Consider the following 22,242-nt stretch of genomic DNA (forward strand, 5'->3'; position numbering starts at 1 on the left):
ACAAATACCCAATGAAAGAATGGGCAAAAGATTTGAACAGGCACTTCATCAAAGATATATAAATGGCAGATGAGCACAAGAAACTATGAGTATTATTCATTAAGGAAATGCAAATTCAAACTACAAAAAAGAAAAACCCAACCCACCATACATACTTAATAGGATGGCTAAAATGAAGACTGCCCACACCAAATGCTGGCAAGGGTATGGAGCACCTGGAACTCTCCCACACTGCTGGTGGGAGTGTAAAATGGTACAACCACTTTGGAAACAGTTTGGCAGTTCCTTAAAAAGGGAGACAGCCATTCCACTCCTAGGTATATACCCAAGAGAAAGAACATATTTGTCCACACAAAGACTTGTACATGAATGCTCACCAGGGCTTTATTTGTAATAGCCAAAAACTGGAATCATCCCCTAAAGTCCATCAACATTGTAAGGACAGAGAACAGCTGAGAAAAACGAAGTACTTTGCTCAAGATAATAAATGAATAAACAGCAAGGGCCAGAATCTGAATGCAGGCCTAATGTTTACAAAATCAAGTGCTCTTTCCTCTGCACAGAACTATACTGGGATTGGGGTGCCTGGGTGGCTCAGTCGGTTAAGAGTCTGCCTTCGGCTCAGGTCGTGATCCCAGGATCCTGGGATCGAGCCCCACAGTGCGGGCTCCCTGCTCAGTGGGGAGTCTGTTTCTCCCTCTCCCCCTCCGCCCACTTGTGCACACACACTCTCTCTCAAGTAAATAAATAAAATTTAAAAAAAGGAACTACACTGAGATGTGTTCCAGAATTACAGCATGATAAATGCTCAAACACCAACCTGACATCAAGTAGGCCAACACTTGACTGAACAGGTAGGAGGATCAAAGGATGGATCTGGAGAAGGGTTAGGTGATCTGCCAGCTGAAAGATGGGTGCAAAAGTGCCCTCTTCAGAACTTAAGGGAATACAGGCCCTTTAACCTCCTTAGCCCAAATTTCATAGGTGCGCCACCACCTCCTCCTCCCAAAACGTTAAATTAGGTTTATTTTCAGATCCAAGTTAAATGCAAAGTAACACTTTAATTCTAGCCTAGGGACTGCTCACCCTATCATGTAGCTGATGGCAAAAATTCTTTGCCATCAAGAGAGAAAAATCCCAAATTCCAAAATATAAGACAAAGGAGTGAATATTTTAAAATATAAAATTGTTTTGATGAGAGGAGGAACTGAGGCAAAAAGACCAGAAACAATAAACCAGTGATCAAACAAATGTGGCAGACTAATGAACTTTATCTAGCAAGGGCTATTTGTCTTTCATAGGTGGAAAGAGCAAACAAAAACCTATGGTTGGTTTGTTTTTTTCCTCCCAAGTCATGCAGCTACAAGCCCAGGCAGCTGACATGCATATTTACAAAGAGTTTTCCCCCTTTTCGCTTAAAAAAAAAAATTCTGTAGAGAATTGTTACCCAACGCATCATTAACTGATTCTATACACATGTGGGTACCACTAAAACCATTTTTAAGCATGCTTTTCTAGGATATTAATTATACTATCTCTAAATATTTTTCCTGTCCAGTCTTGTTGGTAGCAATCAAAATATGCTATCAAGTCTCAAGACTCACTCTTCCAAATCCCCATTTAACAACACTTCTCAACATCAGGACTTTCAAGGGCACCTTCCTACAGTTTTTTAATTCATTCCCCAGCCACTACTACACACAGCCCCAACTTTTTACTCCTTACTTCCCTAAGATGGCAAGGACTTTAGAATCTTATCAAAACTAGTTTTCAAAAGTAGTCCGAGGGCCCAGAGACTCTTTGAAAGAAGTACAGTTCAGGCAGTTATACCCAATTAGTTCTGGATCCATCCTTAATTCACTCTAATTCAACAGTGCCCTCAAACCTGAAAAACAATATAGTGTGAAAGATTTCCAAAACTTCTTCAGATACGAACAATTCTGCGGTATGGCATATGCCGTACGTAATATAGCTCCAAAGGCTCTTCGACATCATGCTAGTTACAGCTGAAAGAAAAGTTAACACAAAGACTACATAAATCATATTACACCCAAGCTTCATCCGAATGACCTCTTGGTTAAATCAAACCACATGCAGCATGCTAGATTAAGCCTCAAGGGTATTTTAAGCATGGGTTCAAACAAATTGCCTATACAACAGGCTTGGACTGCTCAATGTTGTAAACTGAGCGATTATAAGACAAGACAGTATTTCCAATACAATATTTAGACTCAGAAGGCCTAGCTTAAAATTCTGGCTGGTAGTTACGGAGTTTTCATTTCCTGAGAAAATAATTTAGTCTGTGTGTCAGTTGACTTATTTATTAATATCAGAATACCACAGCCTGCATCTCACGGGAGTGCTGTGAAGAAGAAATCTGTTTAAGAAAGCTAACCCACCCAATCTTACTGGAAGATCACTGTAAGCCCTATCTCACCTATTTTAGAAATCTAGCAACTAAAATGTAAATCACAACTGCATCTTCGGAAAACTGATAATAGAAATTTAAAATCTCTATGAAAGTCTACCTGTAATTTTGCATTGCCTCCCATTATTCAAGAAACAGAAAGGGTTTTTCCGACTCTGAAGTCACTCTGCTGAGATACCTATTCAAACGGGTGTCACTGGCTTGCTTTCACTTTGAAATTCAAAGTATGTTTCATGATACAGTATGGAAAATACCACTTTCAACCTACAACAAACTTAACAGCACGTAATCATTTCATTTACTTACCTTAAGGACCTTCTGCTATGTACATACAACGCACCATTTTTCACATACTACGATTTCATTTCTTTTTCTTAAGGGTTATCAGCCAAGTCAGTCTTTGACCAATGCTTTTCCCATTCTACCCACTTTTCTATAGGCTCTGTACAGAGACTTTGGGGCTTAAAACAAATCAACACAAAAGACCTGAGACTCTTATCATGGTCTGGCAATGTGCCCCCACGTCAAGGTCCAGACCCCACCCAGGTCCCCTCCTAGTCTCCACAGCTGCAGGTCACCTGTACTATTATATTTACTCTCTTCGTAGTCTAGGTTCTGCATTTAGGAAAGACAACCAAGATTCTAGAGTTTGGCCAGAAAGTGATTTCTCCGCATCACAAGGGCCGACTTAGACCTAGCTTGGCTGAGCAGCAGGACCTGCTACACAACTACTTCAGAAGCAGACCTCCATACCAGGATTGCTTGAGACAGAAAATCAGGCTCATACGATACGTTCCAGTTGTAACGGTAGCCCAAGCTCTATTCTCTCGAACATCTCTGGGCCTCTACCTTCTCTACATTCTTCAGCTTCTCCAGGATGTGACAAGCTTTCTCGTTTTCTCTCCATTTCTCTTACCCTTGACCTAGGCATCATAGCCAAATTTGACCCTCATTCTTTCTCCCTTCACAGTAGACAGCAACTGGTCCTTCAACTGGCCACACGTTCAAAGATCCTTTGTTCCTAAATATTCCGGGTAAAGGTATCACCTGTAAAAACCTTAGCAACTGAAAAAAAAAAGTAGTAATTATTCTAACAAAGTCTTCAACCAACTTATGGATATGCAAATAAACTATTTATGCCTTCAGATATCTAATGTTTTATCCTAAACTAAAACGCACTGGGAACTAACAGAACCTTTAATAAGTTAATTGCAGGGGCGCCTGGGTGGCTCAGTTGGTTAAGCGACTGCCTTCGGCTCAGGTCAAGATTCCTGGAGTCCCGGGATCGAGTCCCGGGATCGAGTCCCGGGATCGAGTCCCGGGATCGAGCCCCGCATCAGGCTCCCTGCTCGGCAGGGAGTCTGCTTCTCCCTCTGACCCTCCTCCCTCTCATGCTCTCTGTCTCTCATTCTCTCTCTCTCAAATAAATAAATAAAATCTTTAAAAAAAAATAAGTTAATTGCAAGCAATAGCAGCATCTATAATTGTATTAATTCTGTAGTGTAATGTTCAACATCAGTATTTCCTTCTCTGCTCTTTCTTTTAAGCTTCCCTTCGTCTTCACTCATAACCACCACCACATAATAGTCACTATTTACCAAGTAGTTTTTTTTTTTTAATTTTTTGTTTTAGATTTTATTTATTTTTTTGACAGAGAGAGATATAGCGAGAGCAGGAACACAAGCAGGGGGAGCGGGACAGGGAGAAGCAGGCTTCCCGCAGAGCAGGGAGCCTGATGTGGGACTCGATCCCAGGACTCTGGGATCATGACCTGAGCCGAAGGCAGACGCTCAACGATTGAGCCACCCAGGCGCCCTATTTACCAAGTAGTTTTAAGTGCTTTATGTGCATTCATTTATATAAGGCTCTAAAGACCTCTAAATAGGCAATACTTACTATACCTATCTGCAAATGACAAAACTTAAGCATACAGAGCTTAAGTGAGTTGTAGGAGTGACGATACCCAAACTGGAACAAAACAATCCGGCTTCAGAGTGTTGTCTATTAACTACTGTGATACACTGCCTCTGATATCTTCATTAACACACTTATATTAAAACTGCTTGTATGCCACTAGAGGGCATAGATTGTGACCATCCTTTGCAAAGCTATATCCTCAGTACATAGACGTCTTGAGGCTCATAAATAAATCATTGTTGAATTCTTCACAGGTATGCTTTCCCCTCTAGACTGCACTCCTTTAGGGTCAATGAGGAAACTGACACTACAGCTCATCCTTTAAGTGCAGGGCACCTCAGTGAAAATAAACGAATAGACAGAAGTTCTTGCTCCACACATTCCTAAACACCTGCTGAATGACGTGTCTTCTATTTATAAAGTCTAGAACCTAATTACAGGAATGAGAAGCCCCTGTTTAAGGTAACAATCAGAGCCACCTTTCCAATCCTAACTTTGCAAGCAATCAATGGCTGCCTTGAATAACCTTTTAAACTTCTTACTAGCAGGCATAACATAAAACATTAGGTGAAATGTAAAAACTGTCCTTCACTACATTAGTACTGCTCCCTTTAAGAGAGTTTTTTTACTTAAAAAAAACCCCAGAGTTAGCAAAAGTTAATTTTGCATATGGTTCATTTGCTTTAAAAATAATTAATTCTTAGAGAACCCTTCTGAATAGTAAATTCCCCCTTACTTCACTTAAAACACCTAGGAATTTAAAAATTAAGCTTAATTTGGCCAACGGAAACCACATTAGACAATGCTAAGGATTAACTACACAATATTTAAAAGAGCAATTTCAGACTGCAACCATCTCTGAATTACTTACCTAGGTATTAGCCACAGTAAATCTCAGCATCAGGCAGGCTTTCCCCTAAATACACCACAAATTCTACCATGGTTATCATTTCAACGCAGAACAATTTCCAAATTATCTTCTGATGCTTAGAAAAGCACACACGAAATAAACAAATTCCTTTGTAAATATCAGTTCCTTCCTGACACTATTCTGGAGACAACGTCAAGGTTGTTTTTTTTCCCTCCTTTTTTGCTTTTTTAAACAAAAGATCGACTCTTTTAAAACGTCCCTTTCTCAAAGAAAAGCTGAAATTGTAATACTTATGGAGGTCTGGGTGATTCGCGAACATTTGCATTAAAGAAATAAGCTCTCTAAACCTAGTAACTCCTGCTAAGGCCACACCTTCTAACCTTCCCGTAATCCACAAATCACGGGGGTGGGGGGGGGGGTGTCGAGTCAATCTAAAAACTGCTCGGAGCTAAAGGGAAATTACAGGTATGTAGTCTCCACACAGCCAGAGCCCAGGCAACTGAACCGAGGCGGCGGAACGGGGACCAGGCTCCCCTACAGCTGGCCGCCGAGTGATACGAGCGAGCAACTCTAAGAAAACACACCTTCCTTCTCCCAGCCTCTTCCTTCCTGGGGGGAGAGCCCCCACCAGGAACAAGCACACCCCAAATGACCATTTCACATTTCGGCCCTGCCACTTTCTCCTCCCGAAACAGACGCCGAGCGGCCCCCGAGCCCACAGCCGCCCGGGGGGTTATGCGAGGGTGGGCGACGCGGCAGAGCCCGGCCTCGGGCGTCAGACAGGGCATCTCTCGCCGCCCGCGGACCCGGGCGCGCCGTTCCCTCCCCGAAGCGCAATGCTCCCTCCAGCTCGCAGCCCCTGCCGGCCCAGGGCCACGCCTCGCCGAGCCCCATCTCCGCCGGCCCGACCCAGGCCGCCGCCGCCCGCCCTTCCTTCCCGGCCGCTCCCGCGGGCCGCCGGAGCCGCGACAGCGAGGCGGGCGCACTCACATCCGTCCGCGTCCTCCTGCAGGTCCTCCTGGAGCAGCGAGAGATCTGCGCCGAGGGGAGAGAAGAAAGGCCCGGTCAGCGCCCCCGGGACCCAGCGCGCCGCCCCCGCCGCCCGCCCTGCCAGCCCCGCGGCGCCTCCCCGCGCCGAGCCCCCGCGCCGGCCGTGAGTCGGGGCGGCGGCGGGCGGGCGGGCGCGGGGAGGAGACGCCGCTGCTGCTGCCGCCGCCGCCGGGAGGACAGGGGGCCACGTACCCGCCATCTTGTGGTCGCCCCCTCCTCCTCGGTCTCCCGGGGATCCGGGGCTACATAGAGCGGCGCGAGCCGGGGAGCCGGGGAGCGCGCGCGGGAGGGGCGGCAAGGAGGAGGGCCAGGCCGGCGGGGGCGCGCGCGGGGGCGCGCGGGGCGGGCCGAGGGCCCGGGCCTGGGCCGCAGGCGGAGAGGCTCCCGGACGCCGGGGGGCGGGCGGGCGCCGTGGACCGCCTCGCCCCGCCGCTCCGCGCGGCTCCCGGGCGGCCGGCGCCCCCTCCTCCCGCCTCCCTCGCTCCCGGCCCGGCCCGGCGGCGCGCGCTCACACCCTCGGCCGGAGGCGCCCTCACGCCGAGCGCTGCGACGGACGCGCGCAAGCTGCCGCCGGCCCGGGACCCTGCGGCGTGTGCCCGGAACCGGGCCCGGGTGGGGCCTCCCGTGCCCCGACCGGCTTTATTGGGTCACCGGCCTCGCCCACCGCCTCGTCGGCCACGGCCCTTGGCGGGCTCGCCGTTCGCCGCCCCGCGCCCCCTCCCCAGGGCTGCACGTACGTCGTCGGCGATCCGAGGCCCGGCGGAGGCCGAGGGTCCCACCCTCCGGGTGGAGGAAGCGCCGCCTCCCCGCGCGCCGGGGGCCCTCGCGAAGTGGCTGGTAACAAAGCCCAGGGCCCGGCCGTACCGTGGTTGAGTGACAAAGTCATCCTAGCGCAGCCCGCTTTCCCACCCGGCGCGTTTAAGTTTGAGGCACAGATGATTGCCCCCGTGGCCTGCCCTTCGTGCGCTGACAAAGCGGGAAACGCTCCAGCAAGAGCGCCGGCAGGCCTGGGTTCAGATCTCGAGTCTGTCATTTGCTTAGGTGTGTAACCCGTTTGTAAATGAAGGATGATACTTGGCTCAGGATTACTGTGATTAATGAAGAATGTAAGGAACCTAGCAGGGTACTTGATATCTGGAAGGTGCTCGATGAAGGGTGCCTATGATTAGCTTTTTCTTTTTCTTTAGTTTAAATAATTTTGCGAGCACTTGATGTGCAGGACTGAAATCACTATTACAAATTTTATTCCTGCTTTTTTTTTTTAATTTACATGTGTTAAGTGATTAGCTCAAGTGCAAAGTGGAGGCTGAATCCAGGTTTTCTGACTCCATTTCACACTGTCCTGTCTCCAGGATTCTAATCGATTCCAACTCCACCTAACGCCTCCAAAATTGTAATCTCCCAAAGTGGAGAACAAAACACCCGATTATTTAATTGATGCCATATTGGCAGGTCTGGTTTCTTGAAGAGGAGAGGAAATTCTGAATAATCAGCACGTCCCTTTCTGTATTGTGGTCTTCACCAAGGACACTATCAGTTGACCCTTGAACTACACAGGTTTGCACTGTATGTAGATTTTTAAAATAAATATATTAGAATATTTGGGGAGATTTCCAACGATTTGAAAAAACTCAAACAGCATAGCCTAGAAATAGCGGAAAAAGAAAAAGTTAGGTATTATTGTAAGAATGCAGGATATAATACATATTATATACAAATCAACTGGGTTGTTGGTAAGGCTTCCAGTCAACAGTAGGCTATAAATAGTTAACTTTTGGGGAGTCAAAAGTTTTACATAGATTTTTGACTGCAAGGAGGTGGGCACCCTATGCCACTGTATTGGCATTTAATGCCATTGGGAATCAAACTAAGGATCAGATCGATCCTCTGAAATTCATAATTCTGTGTAATAAAAGGGGTTCCACATAGCTATTCTAAAAACTTTCCTCTCAGCTGTTACAAGGTGGATCACAAATTGTACAGTGTGTATTAAATTTCTAGAAGCAATAAAAATCAGAATAGAATCTGTTACTCCAGATGTGTGTCTACTTTTCTCAACATAGAATAATTAAAACTAAAGGCCAAACTCATATCCTATTTCTTTCCCTTGCAGAATGCCGTTCTGTGAATTCAGACACTAATTCTCAAAATGCAGCTAGAAATTCACAAACTATTAACAGAAACCAGTCACGATTGACTCAGTCCATGAGAATTCTGCCCTGCTTGTATATTGTCTTGTTGACCACCTACCATTTTAGCAATTCTGGGTAGAAAGGAGGAGGGGAGAGGATTTGGTTCTTTGCACTAAACTGGTGATTTTGCAAGAACACAAAATCTATAGAGTGCTAACTGTACTTCAGCCACAAAGACAACGATATCTATCTGGACAATCTACCCCAGCAGTCGGATTTATAATTCTCAGTGATGGTGGTAAAACAGATTATGTACCAATTGCTGGCCTGGGGTACAGAAAGATGAAGGAACTCTGCCTTTGGTAACTAGGCCTCAGTAAACTCATCTCCCTGTTCTCTGGCAAGGCAGCAAAGGAGGAGGGTCTGTGTAATTCTGTCCATGTTCTTCCAGAACTATGCATTCTTTATCCTACCTGCTTTACATGTTACTACAGGTCCTTTTAGGAATTATGGTTTTTAGACATTTCAGTGAGGATTTCCTATTCACAGTTCAGCGTAAGTACGTGTTTTTTACATTTGATTTTCTTTCTCTACTTTCATAAGGATAAGATAAATGGTTTTTATTTTTTAAAAAGATTTTATTTATTTATTTGACACAGAGAGAGAGCACAAGCAGGGGGAGCAGCAGAGGAAGAGGGAGAAGCAGACTCCCTGCTAAGCAGGGAGCTTGCTGCGGGGCTCGATCCCAGGACCCTGGGATAATGACCTGAGCCAAAGGTAAATGCCCAACCGACTGAGCCACCGAGGCGCCCCAAGATAAATGGTTTTTAAACCAGCACTTATAAAATTCACTCTGTTCCTCATTAAAAAATGATATATAAACAAAGAATAGCAATCATTTTCCTATATACTCTTACTCCAATTTCACTTATAATGTAGCCTGTGGGTTCCAGAAGCTGTAAGTGGTGAGAGCACAACAGGAAGTGTCAACTCTGAACCTGTTTTGCCACTGAAATCTGTAAATTAGAGGGAATGGCACAAGTCAATTTTTTTTAAGATTTTATGTATTTTTTTTTAAAGTAATCTCTACACCAAACATGGGGCTCAAACATATAACCCGGAGGTCAAGAGTCAAGTGTTCCACCAACTGAGCCAGCCGGCACCCCACAAGTCCATTTTTTAAAAAGTATTATCTAAGTATGTGGCTACAAAGGCCTGGATTTTTCAGAATAAGTACTCTTTCAAATACTCATGAAAACTTCCATTAGTTGCCAAGGAGGCTTGGAGATTGATGTATTTGGCTCTTCAAAAACAAACACAATAAATATCATGGGGAAAATATTACCAGTAAAAAAACCTACCCGGCATTGCTTGAGGCTCTCCCATTTATTAGTTTTTGTATCGCTAATTGAACTGTTTGCTTTTTTCTTCAGAATGTTCATTCTTGAAGCTGAGAAGATATAAAAGGCAGACCTATTAGTTATTGTTTTGAATAATAAAAAAATGAAATCAGTCTGAAAATGGAGAAATACTTAACACGAGAAAGTGCTTTTTAAACACATTTTTAACATTCATTTTTATTCATCTCTGTGTTTTTGGGAGCCAGGATGATGAGATGTCCCTCATAGACTGCCATTCCCAAGTAAAAAGAACAAACATTTTCCTCTTTCTTTCTTTTTTAATTAATTGCCCCAATTAATCTCTTATCAAAAGCCTCCTTTACATATTCTGGTAAATTGCATAAAGGTAAATATTTGTGTAAAATTTTTCTTATCTTTTTGTTCCCTTGCCTCTTCTAGCTCCCTTTGAAGTTCTATGTCTGGGTGGACCTTCCAAAATGTGAAATATTAGCCTTTCCTAGATCTTCAATAGTTTGGTTTTGTTTTTCAAAGACATTGGATCTCTTTTTACTCAAATCAGCTAAAGATACATTTTCTCAGACTATCCTAAAAAAGAAAGAAAGACTGGAGGGAGAAATAGCTACAGAACTGAGCTCCATCTGAGTCATCCTTGTTCATGCCGTTCTTTCTCTATTTACAAGAGTTGAAGACTGCCCGTTGAATTCGGTAGAACAGAAGCTCTGTCCCAGGGTCAGCGACTGCTGCAAGTTTTAGCATAGGCTTGTCCTGAACAGAAGAGAGCATCCTGTTAGAACCACTACTGTAAACCAAGTATAAAAGAAAATAAACCCTCAGTTTCTTATCCACTGCATGAAGTGCTCTCCTGTTTTCTGCGTTAGTAGAGCCTAAAGGGATTCTTCACTGAGAATGTAGTTATTCCAGCTGAAATACAGCATCCTATACAATTTGTTTCACAATGTTTAACTTTATGGTGGATCCTAAAATGTGAAAATGATGAGCAATAAGTACATTAAAATAGCAGTTTTTTTTTTAAAGATTTTATTTATTTATTTTACAGAGACAGACGGAACACAAGCAGGGGGAGTGGGAGAGGGAGAAGCAGGCTCCCCAATGAGCAGGGAGCCCAATGTGGGGTCTGATGTGGGGCCCCATCCCAGGACCCTGGGATCATGACCTGAGCCGAAGGCAGACGCTTAACGACGGAGCCACCCAGGCGCTGTAGAATAGCAGTGTTAATTTTCTTTGTGCCTTTCTCTAAAATGCAGAAAACGTTAGCTGCAGTTCAAAGCAATGTGGAAGAGCCTACCCCACACAGTATGTGCTGAGGAAATGCTTATTATTCTAAATCTGGACGCATGAGTCAAGTTGAACCGGGAAAAGACCATAGGTAAACCACATACTGAAACCCAGATGCCTTGATTTTAAGGTCACTTCACAGTAATGCTGCTCTGTGGGTCTATGGTTCAGAAGAAATTGCTTCCATTCTCATTTCGCTTCTGTGTAACTCTTTGTAACCAATTGCTTTTGTTCCAGGTCTTTGATTCCTTCATTTGATAGAAAAATAAAAAATAAAAAAAATTAGCCCAATGACACAATACGTTTCGTACACAAGATAGCTAATCAAGTTTTAAAGCTTTTTATTTTGAAATAATTACAGATTTACAGGAAGTTGCAAAACATGTACAGGGAGGTCCTGTGTACCCTCCACCCCATTTCCCCCAATGGTAATAAAGTGCATTTGGCAACATTTTTGAGTTGTATGTGTCAGATACTATGCTGAGTGCTTTTATGTACTTCCTGATTTAATCCTTAAACAACCTTGTGAAGTAAGCACTGATATTACCATTTCTTTTTAAATATTTTATTTATTTATTTGAGAGAGAGGGAGAGAGCATGAGCACGGGGAGGAGGGTTATGGGGAGGGGGAGTTGTTAGTTGGGGGAGGGGCAGGGGCAGAGGGAGAAGCAGGCTCCCTGCTGAGCAGGGAGCGAGAGAAGGGCTGATCCGAGGACCCCGAGGATTATGACCTGAGCGAAGGCAGCTACTTAACTGATTGAGCCACCCAGGTGCACCATTTTTTTTTTTTTTTTTTTTTAAAGAGAGAGACAGGAGAGAGGGAACACAAGCTGGGGGAGTGGGAGAGGGAGAAGCAGGCTTCCTGCTCAGCAGGGAGCCTGATTTGGGGCTCCATCCCAGGACTCTGGGATCATGACCTGAGCCGAAGCAGATGCTTAACGACTGAGCCACCCAGGTGCCCCGATATTACTATTTTTAGAGTAAGGGAAACCAGAGCTCAAAGAGGTTAATTAATTTGTCAAAAGTCAGATCGCAAATAGGGGAGTTGGAATTCAGACACTGTAATCCTCATTCTAATAGCATTTGTGTATCATCATGTCCACAACTTTTCCATCAAAACTTCCTCAGCCCGTTTCTCTGGCATTGAGAGAGGCTCTGTCCTTTTATGTGTACGATCTTGCCAACTAGGCCATCACTATTTCCTGCTGATTGAACCATTGAAACACTTAAGATCACCTTTTCACTCTTTTCTCACATAACATCCTGACCAGAGTATTAACCACTTCAAACCCTACTAGCAACTTTCTAACTAGGCTTTTTTAGTTCACTCTGGCCAAGGATGCAAAAACTGTCTTTCTGTATTTTGCTCATATCAATTCCGTGAAAATCCCAAACATGTGCCTTAGTAGCATCTTCCCAGTAACGAGACTTACTGTGGCAATCAGTTTGGAATGTGTACAAGTGTCTGATCACTGTGCTGTACACCTGAAACTGACATAATATTGTGTGCCAATTACCTCAATTTAAAAAAAATATATATATATACATAGGCGCCTGAGTGGCTCAGTTGGTTAAGCATTTGCCTTCAGCTCAGGTCATGATCCCAGAGCCCTGGGATCTAGCCCCGCATGGGGCTCCCCGCTCTGCGGGGAGCCTGCTTCTCCCTCTGCCCATCTGTGCTCTCTCTCTCTCTTTTTGTCAAATAAATAAAATCTTAAAAAAATACATATATATATACACATATATGTATATATATAGTGTACCAAATGCCCTTTGCTTCATTAGCTGCCGTTTACCACCACTTAACTCTTCTGTTTTAAGCCAAGTTATCCTGGGTTAAGACAATCTTGAACTCGGGTACCAATTCATGGCTCCTTCAGACTATGTTCTTGTTGTTTCTGTTTGTTTGTTTTTGCTGTTGTTGCTCTTGCGGGGAGAAGGGGAGGGAGAGATTCTACCTCTTTGTGACATATATTCTTTTTGTTTTTCCAGTTATAAAAATAATGTATAGGGGCACCTGAGTGGCTCATTTGGTTGTGTATTCAACTCTTGGTTTTGGCTCAGGTCATGATCTTGGGGTCATGAGATCGAGCCCTGCATTGGCCTCTGTGCTGGGCATGGGGTCTGTTTAGGATTCTCTCTCCCCTGCTCACACACTCTCTCTCTTTCTCTCTAAAATAAATAAATAAAATCTTTAAAAAAATACATGTATAAAATTCCAAAACAGTATAAAGAAAAAATAAGAAATGCCAAAAATCTCCCAATTCAGCCATTACACTACAGAACACTATTGTCCCTTTACCTCCTTTTTTAAGCTTTCAAGGTCCTACATAAAAATTTTTAAACACCCTTTATCGAGATATAAATCACATACTATAAAAGTGAGCCATTTAAAGTGTAGAGTTCAATGGTTTTGAGACTATTCACAGAGTTGTACCACCATCACCCCATCTAGTTTGAGAACATTTCATCACCCTCAAAAGAAACGTATCCATTAATAGTCACTCTCCTTTACCACACACACACACTTTGGGCCCTAGGAAATCACTAATTTATCTCTGTCTGGATGGATTTGCCTGTCTGGATGTTGTATATAAATGGATTCATAAGATATGTGGTCTTTTGTGACTGGCTTCTTTCACTCAGCATAATGTTTTCAAGTTTCATCTATGTTGTAGCATCTATCAGTATTCCATTCCTTTTTATGGATGAATGATACCTTATTATACAGATATACATTTTATTTATCCACTCATTAGTTGATGGACATTTGGATTGTTTCTACTTTTAGCTATTATGAATAATGCTGCTATAAACATTTATATGCAAGTTTGTGTGTAGATTCATGCTTTCCATTCACTTGGATATATACCTAGGATTGGGATTGCTGGATCCCATGGTAACTCTATTTTTAGTCTTTTGAGGAATTGCCAATATTTGTTCAAAGCAGCCACACCATTTTATATTCCCATTAGTAATGTATGGGGGTTCCAAATTCTCCACATTCTCCTACATAAGATGTGCCTCTTCCAAAGTAAAGCTGTCATGATTCATAAATGGTGTGATTGTGTATGTGGAAAATACAAGAATCTAAAAATAAATTATTAAGAAGTAAATTTAGCAAAGTCACTAGACACAAGGTCAGTTCTATGTATGTCAGTATTCAATAATTATGCATAGATCTAAAAATGTAATACCATTTACAATAGCATTTAAAAAGTCAAATCCTAGAAATGAATCTAATGGAAGATATGAAGGACCATTACATACAAAACTAGAAAGACATTATGGAGGGAAAATTATTAAATTCTTAAGTAAAATGTAAGGCTACATCAAGACCATGGATTAGAAAACTCAATTTTGTAAAGATGTCAATTGCATTAGATTCAATTCATTCCTAATAAAAATCTGAGCAATTTGTGTGTGTGTGTGTGTGTGTGTGTGTGTGTGTGTGTGTGTGTATTGACAGTCTGATTCGAAATGTCCATGGAACTGCAAAGGGCCAAGACAAGAATAGCCAATAATTTTGAAGGACAGCCAAGAAATGAGAGGAATTTCCTTATTGGACATCCAGACTTATATTAAAGCTACAAAAATTAAGAGTGTATAGTGTTGGAGTGGACATAACAAATAGACCGACAAAGAGTCCAGAAACAGACCCAAGCATGTATGAATTGCCTGATTTATGACAGCAGCAGCAATATAGAGTTGTAAGAGAAGGACAACAGTAGCACTGTAGAGTTGTAACAGAAAGCTAATGCTGGGTCAACTGGTGTGCCATGTGAGAAACAAAAAAAAGAAAAGAAATTTGACCCCTACTTCACTCCACACGCAAAAATCAATTCCAGAGGGGTTATGATACAAATATGAAATGTAAAACAATAAAGCTTTAAAAGATCTTCAGCCACTTTAGAAAATAGTTGGCAATAATTTCTAATGCCAAACATACGCAGAACCTATGGCCTTGGTGTAGGGGGTTGATTTCTTAGACACAATAACACCAGCTGTGAGGGAAAAAGATAAATTGGACTATCCTAGAAGTTCTGTTATGCAAAGACACTATTAGGAGAGGGAAAACACATGCTGTAAAGTGGAAGATAATATAAATACAAAGATATACAAAGAACTACACAAATCAATAAGGAAAGGACAATCAATAGGAAAATGGGCAATAGATACATCATAAAAGAGCATATCTACATGGCTAAGAAACTTATGAAAAGGTGCTTAATATAATTTCTCATCAGGGAAATATAAATCAAAACTATGGTGAGATTCTATAATACACCCACCAGAATAGTGAAAAGCTTGAAATACCCAAATATTTTTGTGGAGTCTATTACTTTTCTGTTGATGCTATCACAAACTACCACAAATTTAGTGACTTAAAGCAACTCAAATGTATTCTCTTACAGTTCTGTGGAAGTCTGTCTGAAGTCTGACATGAGTCTCGCTGGGCTATATCGATGTTTCAGCAGGACTGCATTCTTTTCTAGAGGATCTACAGAAAAATTCATTTCCTTGCTTTTTCTAGCTTTTAGGGATCTCCATGTTTCTTGGCTCTTGTCCTTCTTCCTTCATCTTCATAGCCAGCAACATTACCTCTCTATGACCATCCCTCCATGGTCACATCTCCTCTGACTCTCTTCCTCTCTCCCCCACATTTAAGGACTCATGTGATGACATTGGGCCCACCTGTATAATCCAGAGTAATCCCTCTCTGTCAAGATCCTTAATTTATTCCCAGCTACAGAGTCTATTTTGCCATGAAAGATAATATATCTACAGGTTCTGGGAAGTGGGACAGTGGACACCTTTGCAGGGGGAGCATTATTCTGTCTACCACATAGAGTGACACAACTTTCATACAATGCTCTTGGGGATTTGGTTCAACCACTTTAGAAAATAGTTGGCAATAATTTCTAACACCAAACACACACAGAACCTATGATCCAGCAATTCCACTCCAAAAGATATGTACACATTATGTACACCCAAAAGTAAAAACTCCCAAACTAGAAAAAATCCAAGTGTCCATCAGCATTCGGGATGGATAGATAAGGTTGTGGTATATTCGTATGATGGAATACTATATAGCAACAAAAATGAATGAGCAAGTATCACGTACTGTAAAATGAATGACTCTCACAGATGTAACATTAACTCATAGAAGCCAGACAGCGAAGAATACATTCTGTGTGATTTCATCTGTTCAAGATTTAAAAACAGGCAAAACTAATCTTTGGTGTTAGAAGTCAGTTATAGAGATTAATCTGGGGTGGGGGGTGGGGAGATGGGTGGATACGATTAAAAGAAGACTTAAGCAGGGATTCTGGATGTTGGAAACATTCCATCTCTTAACCTGAGTGAAGGTTCATATGTGTGAACTCTGTAATAATTTTTCATGCTGTATCTGATGATTTGGGCATTTTTTTTTTTTAAGATTTTATTTATTTATTTGAGAGAGAGAGAATGAGAGAGAGCACATGAGAGGGGGGAGGGTCAGAGGGAGAAGCAGACTCCCTGCCGAGCAGGGAGCCCGATGCGGGACTCGATCCAGGGACTCCAGGATCATGACCTGAGCCGAAGGCAGTCGCTTAACCAACTGAGCCACCCAGGCGCCCTGGGCATTTTTTTCTATTTGCATATTTTACTTTATTTTATAAAGTTTTATTAAGCATGCAAGTAACGTGAATATACTTAACTGTACTAAACTGTACACTTAAAAATGGTTAAGATGGTAAATTTAATATTATGTGGCTTTTTTTCCCCACAATTTAAAAAAAATTACTAAGAAAAAAAAATCATTTGCCTCTTCTAGAAAAGCCTTTGTGACAAAATCCAAGCCAGCACTTAAGACTTTCAAACACTGATTTTTTTCTTTATATCATCTTTAGGGAGAAATGAAGAGGAGGAAAAGGAGGGGTGGGAAGGGCATTGGGAGGAGGGAAGGGGAGGAGGAAAAGGGGTGGAGGGGAAGGGCAAGGAGAGGAGGAGGAAGGGGAGGGGAGGAGGAGGCAGGAAGGGAGCGAAGGGGAAGTGCTGGGAGAGGACGACAAGGGGAGGAGGAGGAAGAAGAAGAATGAGGAGGAAGAGGAAAAGAAAATGTTTACCTAACTCAATTTGATTATTTAATAATTATTTTGTCTTTTCAAACAAAGTGTTCTTCTCTGAGCAAGGCAAACTTTGCCTTTCTCCAGGCAAATTAAAGAAACCAATGTACATCCTTTGTTTTATTCCTACATATCTTTTCTCTGTTACCCCTCATTTCTTCCCTTCCCTGGTAAGTCTTCAACCGTGTTTTCCTCAGCTGCAATTTTGGGTGCTCAGTCTCTTCCTGCCCGTCCATGCCCCTTGGGCATAAAGCACCGGTGAAAGTCCCCAGGCCTGGAACTTGAGAGCACAGGGCATCTGAAGCCAATAATGGGACAATCCCTCCGTGTCCGCGTGACTCGCACACAGCTGGGCAGCGTGGTGGAGTCAGCAGGGCCCCAGCTTAGATCCTGGCTTTGCCATCCCATGTCTGTGGATTTTGAGCAATTGCCTCACCTCTTTCTGATTTGGCTTCCATGTTTGTGAAAGGGCAATCATAAAACAAAGTGCCTTCCTCATGGGCCACTGGTGAGGACTGGTGAGGTACCTGTAAAGTGCTGAGACAGAGGCTGGTACATGGTAATGACTCAGGAGTAAACTCAACAGAGAACTTATTAAATAGTCATCCACTTGGAGCATCTGAAATTACTGATGTAAGGAGTCATGTTATTAGATCTGGCTGAATTCCAATAAACTTTGCCTCTGATTGCTTTCTATTTTTAGCTGTCACTGCTCTTCAGAAAATGGAAATGTCAACCCCCCAAATTTAATGGCATTCAGGATGGCCTGGGATCCCCATGCTCACAGAACTCTCATTTCTATCCTTCAGCTGTTTTAGAGATAAATAATGCATATCTTAGGGATGTAACGGCATTCGACTTCAGCCTTGGTGCTCAGCCCAATTCTGTGATTTAACATCAGCTTTGCTTTCATCCTTTGGAAGGCCAAACAGCCCAGTGCTTCCGGAGCGACATTTCTAGAATACCTGGGATGAGGCTGCTCAATGATCAAGCATACGCACAGGTTCCCAAAGCATCTAATCGGTGTGACAGTGTCAACAAGGGCAATAACCGTGGCATGGGTTTGTTGTTATTATCTGAAGACACCCTTTTAAATACAATTAAGCATTCTAAATATAACTTGGAGGAAAATTTCCTTACGTATTTCCCGTGTTGAAATTCTGCCAATGAAAAGTGCTACATAAATTTATAATTGCCAGAGTAAATGCTGCAATATTCATGAATATTGTGAAAACTTTAAATGAGAGTGTTTTAGATGGTTAATTTTAGAAAGAACATTATATATTTTTGGAGCCAAAAATTTTTATAAAAATTTAATTACTAACATAAGGTAATAGAATAGTGATTATATCATGATTCCAATCTTTTCAGAATTGTTTGTTGTATTCGCAATTCTATCACTAATCAAAATAATCTGTAACAACTGCATTTGATTTAGGTTTAAAAAAATTCTCTTTAAGCCAAGAGTCTTTTAAAAAAAGTTCCATTTGAAAATTTTGTATCTCATGAGAGTATTATTAAAATCATAATGTCAACTTTGCCATCTCAATTCCACAAGGAAAAAAAATTCCAAAACAGAGTACAGTAAATCCATGACAAGCTATCTTTAATCCAAATAGATACACTAAAGTGTATCAATAGTAGGAAAAAAGAAATACCTGCGTGGCTCAGTAGGTTTAAGCAACCGACTCTTGGTTTCGGCTCAGTTCATGATCTCAGGGTTGTGGAATCGAGCCGCACGGCATTGGGCTCCGCGCTCAGTGGGAAGTCTGCTTGAGATTCTCTCTCTCCCTCTCCCTCTGCCTGTGCCCCTGCCCACGCGAGTGTGTTCTTTCTCTAAAATAAATAAATAAAGTCTTAAAAAAATATATTAGAGAAAAACTAGGTATCCCAAATGCATTTTGTTCCTTCTAATAAACTTAAAAATAGATGGTGTAAGAACACTTAGAAGAAAACAATTCTTTATAGATTTGAGCTAAACATTAAAATATAAAGCTTGCTGGGGTGCCTGGGTGGCACAGTCGGTTAAGTGCCCAACTCTTGGTTTCAGGTGGGGTCCTGATCTCAGGGTCTTGAGATGGAGCCTCCCTCTGGCTCCCTGCACTCAGCGGGAGGGTGGGGGTCTGCTTGGGTCTCTCTCTCCCTCTGCCCCTCCCACTTATCCTCTCTCTCTCTCAAATAAATAAATAAATCTTTAAAAATATATATAAAGACAGCCAAATATTTGCTGTGGTCTGCCAACCATTTTTTGGCAATTGAAGATATAAGGTATTTTTGAGATGTTCCTACGTGCACAGTTCCTTTGAGAAAAGTCAGTACTGAAAACCGAATTATGTTCTGTCATGCATAAAAGATTAATGCCATTTGTTCAACATGCTGGTGACAGTTGAGTCTCGTGAATGTGCAGTAAGGTGCCTGCAAACGTAATCTCACAGATGACAACATTGATAAATTTTGTTCCTGTACTGTAATGTCAAACTTTAAAATATTGGTTCCTAAAACATTTAAGGGTCAAATTTTAATCCTAATTAAGTTTTTGACATGTCACTTATTTTTACACTTCAGAGGTTTAATCTGTGATGGTGATATTCAGCTTCTGCTTCAGCTTTGAGTGAATTTGGGGCTCTCCCAGCTTTGGCTGAATATGGTTTTTAAGATCTGGTTATTCGGCGTTTTGCCATGAAAAGTATTCGGTGCACTGCTCAAACGTAGGTAATGAATGAGTATGGCATATATATGTATATTTACCTTCATGTCATACAACTTGCCTACAGTTTCTTTAGATTTTTTCCTTGATATGTCCCAAATCAGTATGGGTTGATAAGGGACACTAGCCTATAATAAGATGCAAATATTTTTATATATACATTAAAGAACTGTAAGAAATGAGTTCCTCTGAATTACAGTAAAAATTATTCTCTATATTTATTTATTTATTTATTTATTTGCTGTGAGATTTTTTTTTATTCTTATGTTAATCCCCATACATTACATCATTAGTTTTAGATGAAGTGTTCCATGATTCATTGTTTGTGCATAACACCCAGTGCTCCATGCAGAACGTGCCCTCCTCAATACCCACCACCAGGCTAACCCATCCCCCCACCCCCCTATTCTCTATATTTAAAGGGTAATGGACTTGAATAGATATTCCGCCCCCCCCCCCAAAGATACAAATGGCCAATAAGCACATGAAGAGGTGCTCATTATCACTATTTGTTAGGGAAATACAAGTCAAAACCACGTGACATATCACTTCATACCAATTAGAATGGCTTTATTAAAAAAAAGAAAGAAAGAACAAGCATTGGCAAGGATGTGGAGAAACTGGAGTGTTCATGCATTGCTGGCGTGAATGTATGATGGCGCAGCTGCTATGGAAAACAGTATGGTGGTTCCTCAAGAAATTCAACATGGAATTACCGTAGAATCCAGTAATTCCTCTTCTGGGTATATACCCAAAAGAATCGAAAGCAGGGACTCAAGCAGATATTTGCACAACAATGTTCATAGTAGCATTATTCACAATAGCCAAAAAGTAGAAGCAGCCCAAGTGTCCACTGATGGATGAATGGACAAACCAAATGTGGCAAACACACACACACACACACACACAATGGAATATTATTCAGACTTAAAAGGAAGGACATTCTTTTTTTTTTTTTTTAAGATTTTTATTTATTTGACACAGAGAGAGACAGCAAGAGGGAACACAAGCAGGGGGAGTGGGAGTGGGAGAAGCAGGCTTCCCGCCGAGCAGGGAGCCAGATGCGGGGCTCAATCCCAGGATCCTGGGATCATGACCTGAGCCAAAGACAGACGCTTAACGACTGAACCACCCAGGCGCCCCAAGGAAGAACATTCTGACACATGTTACAACATGATGAAACTTGAGGACATTGTTCTAAGTGAAATAAACCAGTTACAAAACAACTGCTGTATGATTCCATTTATATGAGATAGAAAGTAGAATGGTGGTTGCCAAGCCCTGGGAGAGGGGAAGGGGAATGGGGAGTTAGCGTTTCCTGGGGAAAGAGTTTTAGTTTGGGAAGACGAGAAAATTCTGGAGATGGATAGTAGTGATGGTTGCACAACAATGTGAATCTACTTAATGCCAGTGAATTGTATACTTAAAAATGGTATATTTTATGTTATGTATATTGTACCACAATAAAACATTATTTTATATTTTAAATATTTCTATGTGAGACATACTTATTTGACTACAATGGGCAGGGGGAGGAAAAGGTTCTCCTGAAGAAGTAAAGGGAAAAAGAACATTGATCAAAGTGCTTTGACTTTGCAGATAAAGCATTTTCCTAGTGCACTGGGAGGATATAGTAGAAAGAGGTATTTCTTTTTTTTCTAAAGATTTTATTTATTTATTTGTTAGAGAGAGAGAGCATGGGTGAGAGAGAGTGAGCAAGAATACAAGCAGGGGGAGCTGCAGGCAGAGGGAGAAGCAGGCTCCCCGCTGAGCAAGGAGCCCGATGCGGGGCTGGATCCCAGGGCACTGGGATCATGACCTGAGCCGAAGGCAGACGCTTAACCAACTGAGCCACCCGGGCATCCCAAGAGGTATTTCTTTGGAAGATCTAATGTCCCTGCTAGCACTGGGAGCCAAGCTGGGACAAATATACTGCTTTATGTGGTCTAGGATTATGTGAAGATCTTGGCAGGGGGATACACACCAGAGCTTGCAAGGGAGTCCCCAGGTGAAAAACTGGGCATGTGCCAAGTCCAAGTTGGCCTTGGCTGGATGGAGAGGAGAGGGAGTTAAGTCCAGAACTGGATGAGAAATGACAAACTGAGAGGTAACAAGCTCGCCCATGTCTGTGGTATATGTCACTGTATTGCTTGACTTTTTCATAATCCTAGAAACGAGGAAGATACTGAGATCAATCCTTGGCATGCAGCTGGGGTGCTGTGGGTAAAAAGGCCCTCATCAACTCTTCAAGTGGTGAGGCATGTCAGACAGGCTGTTTCTTATTACCTATAGCCCTATATTCAGATGCAGTCCATCTTAGTGATGGATAGAGATGCTCAGAGTTGATCCAATGGAAAAAGCATGTGG

The 22,242-nt window shown here is 42.2% G+C and overlaps 1 protein-coding gene across 5 annotated transcripts in view; it reads right to left on the minus strand.

Moving 5' to 3' along the window:
* The window catches only part of PPP4R1 (protein phosphatase 4 regulatory subunit 1), a 61,038-nt gene extending 53,953 nt beyond the window's left edge, over positions 1–7,085 (minus strand). For 2 of the 5 annotated variants that reach the window (XM_081802575.1, XM_081802574.1), the window contains exons 1-2: positions 6,459–6,604; positions 6,207–6,251 (exon numbers count right to left, since the gene is read on the minus strand). In XM_081802575.1, coding sequence (XP_081658701.1) covers positions 6,207–6,251; positions 6,459–6,465 — 52 coding nt within the window. In that variant the 5' untranslated portion in view covers positions 6,466–6,604. Of the gene's footprint in view, positions 1–5,216; positions 5,236–6,206; positions 6,252–6,458; positions 6,605–7,003 lie in introns of those variants that run through there. The other 3 variants (XM_081802576.1, XM_081802577.1, XM_081802578.1) reach the window with 3 other exon arrangements.
* Between the last annotated feature and the right edge of the window lie 15,157 nt (positions 7,086–22,242).

Source organism: Leptonychotes weddellii, chromosome 13 (genome assembly GCF_054177405.1).
Source record: "Leptonychotes weddellii isolate Sample4059 chromosome 13, ASM5417740v2, whole genome shotgun sequence".
NCBI classification, from domain to species: Eukaryota; Metazoa; Chordata; class Mammalia; order Carnivora; family Phocidae; genus Leptonychotes; species Leptonychotes weddellii.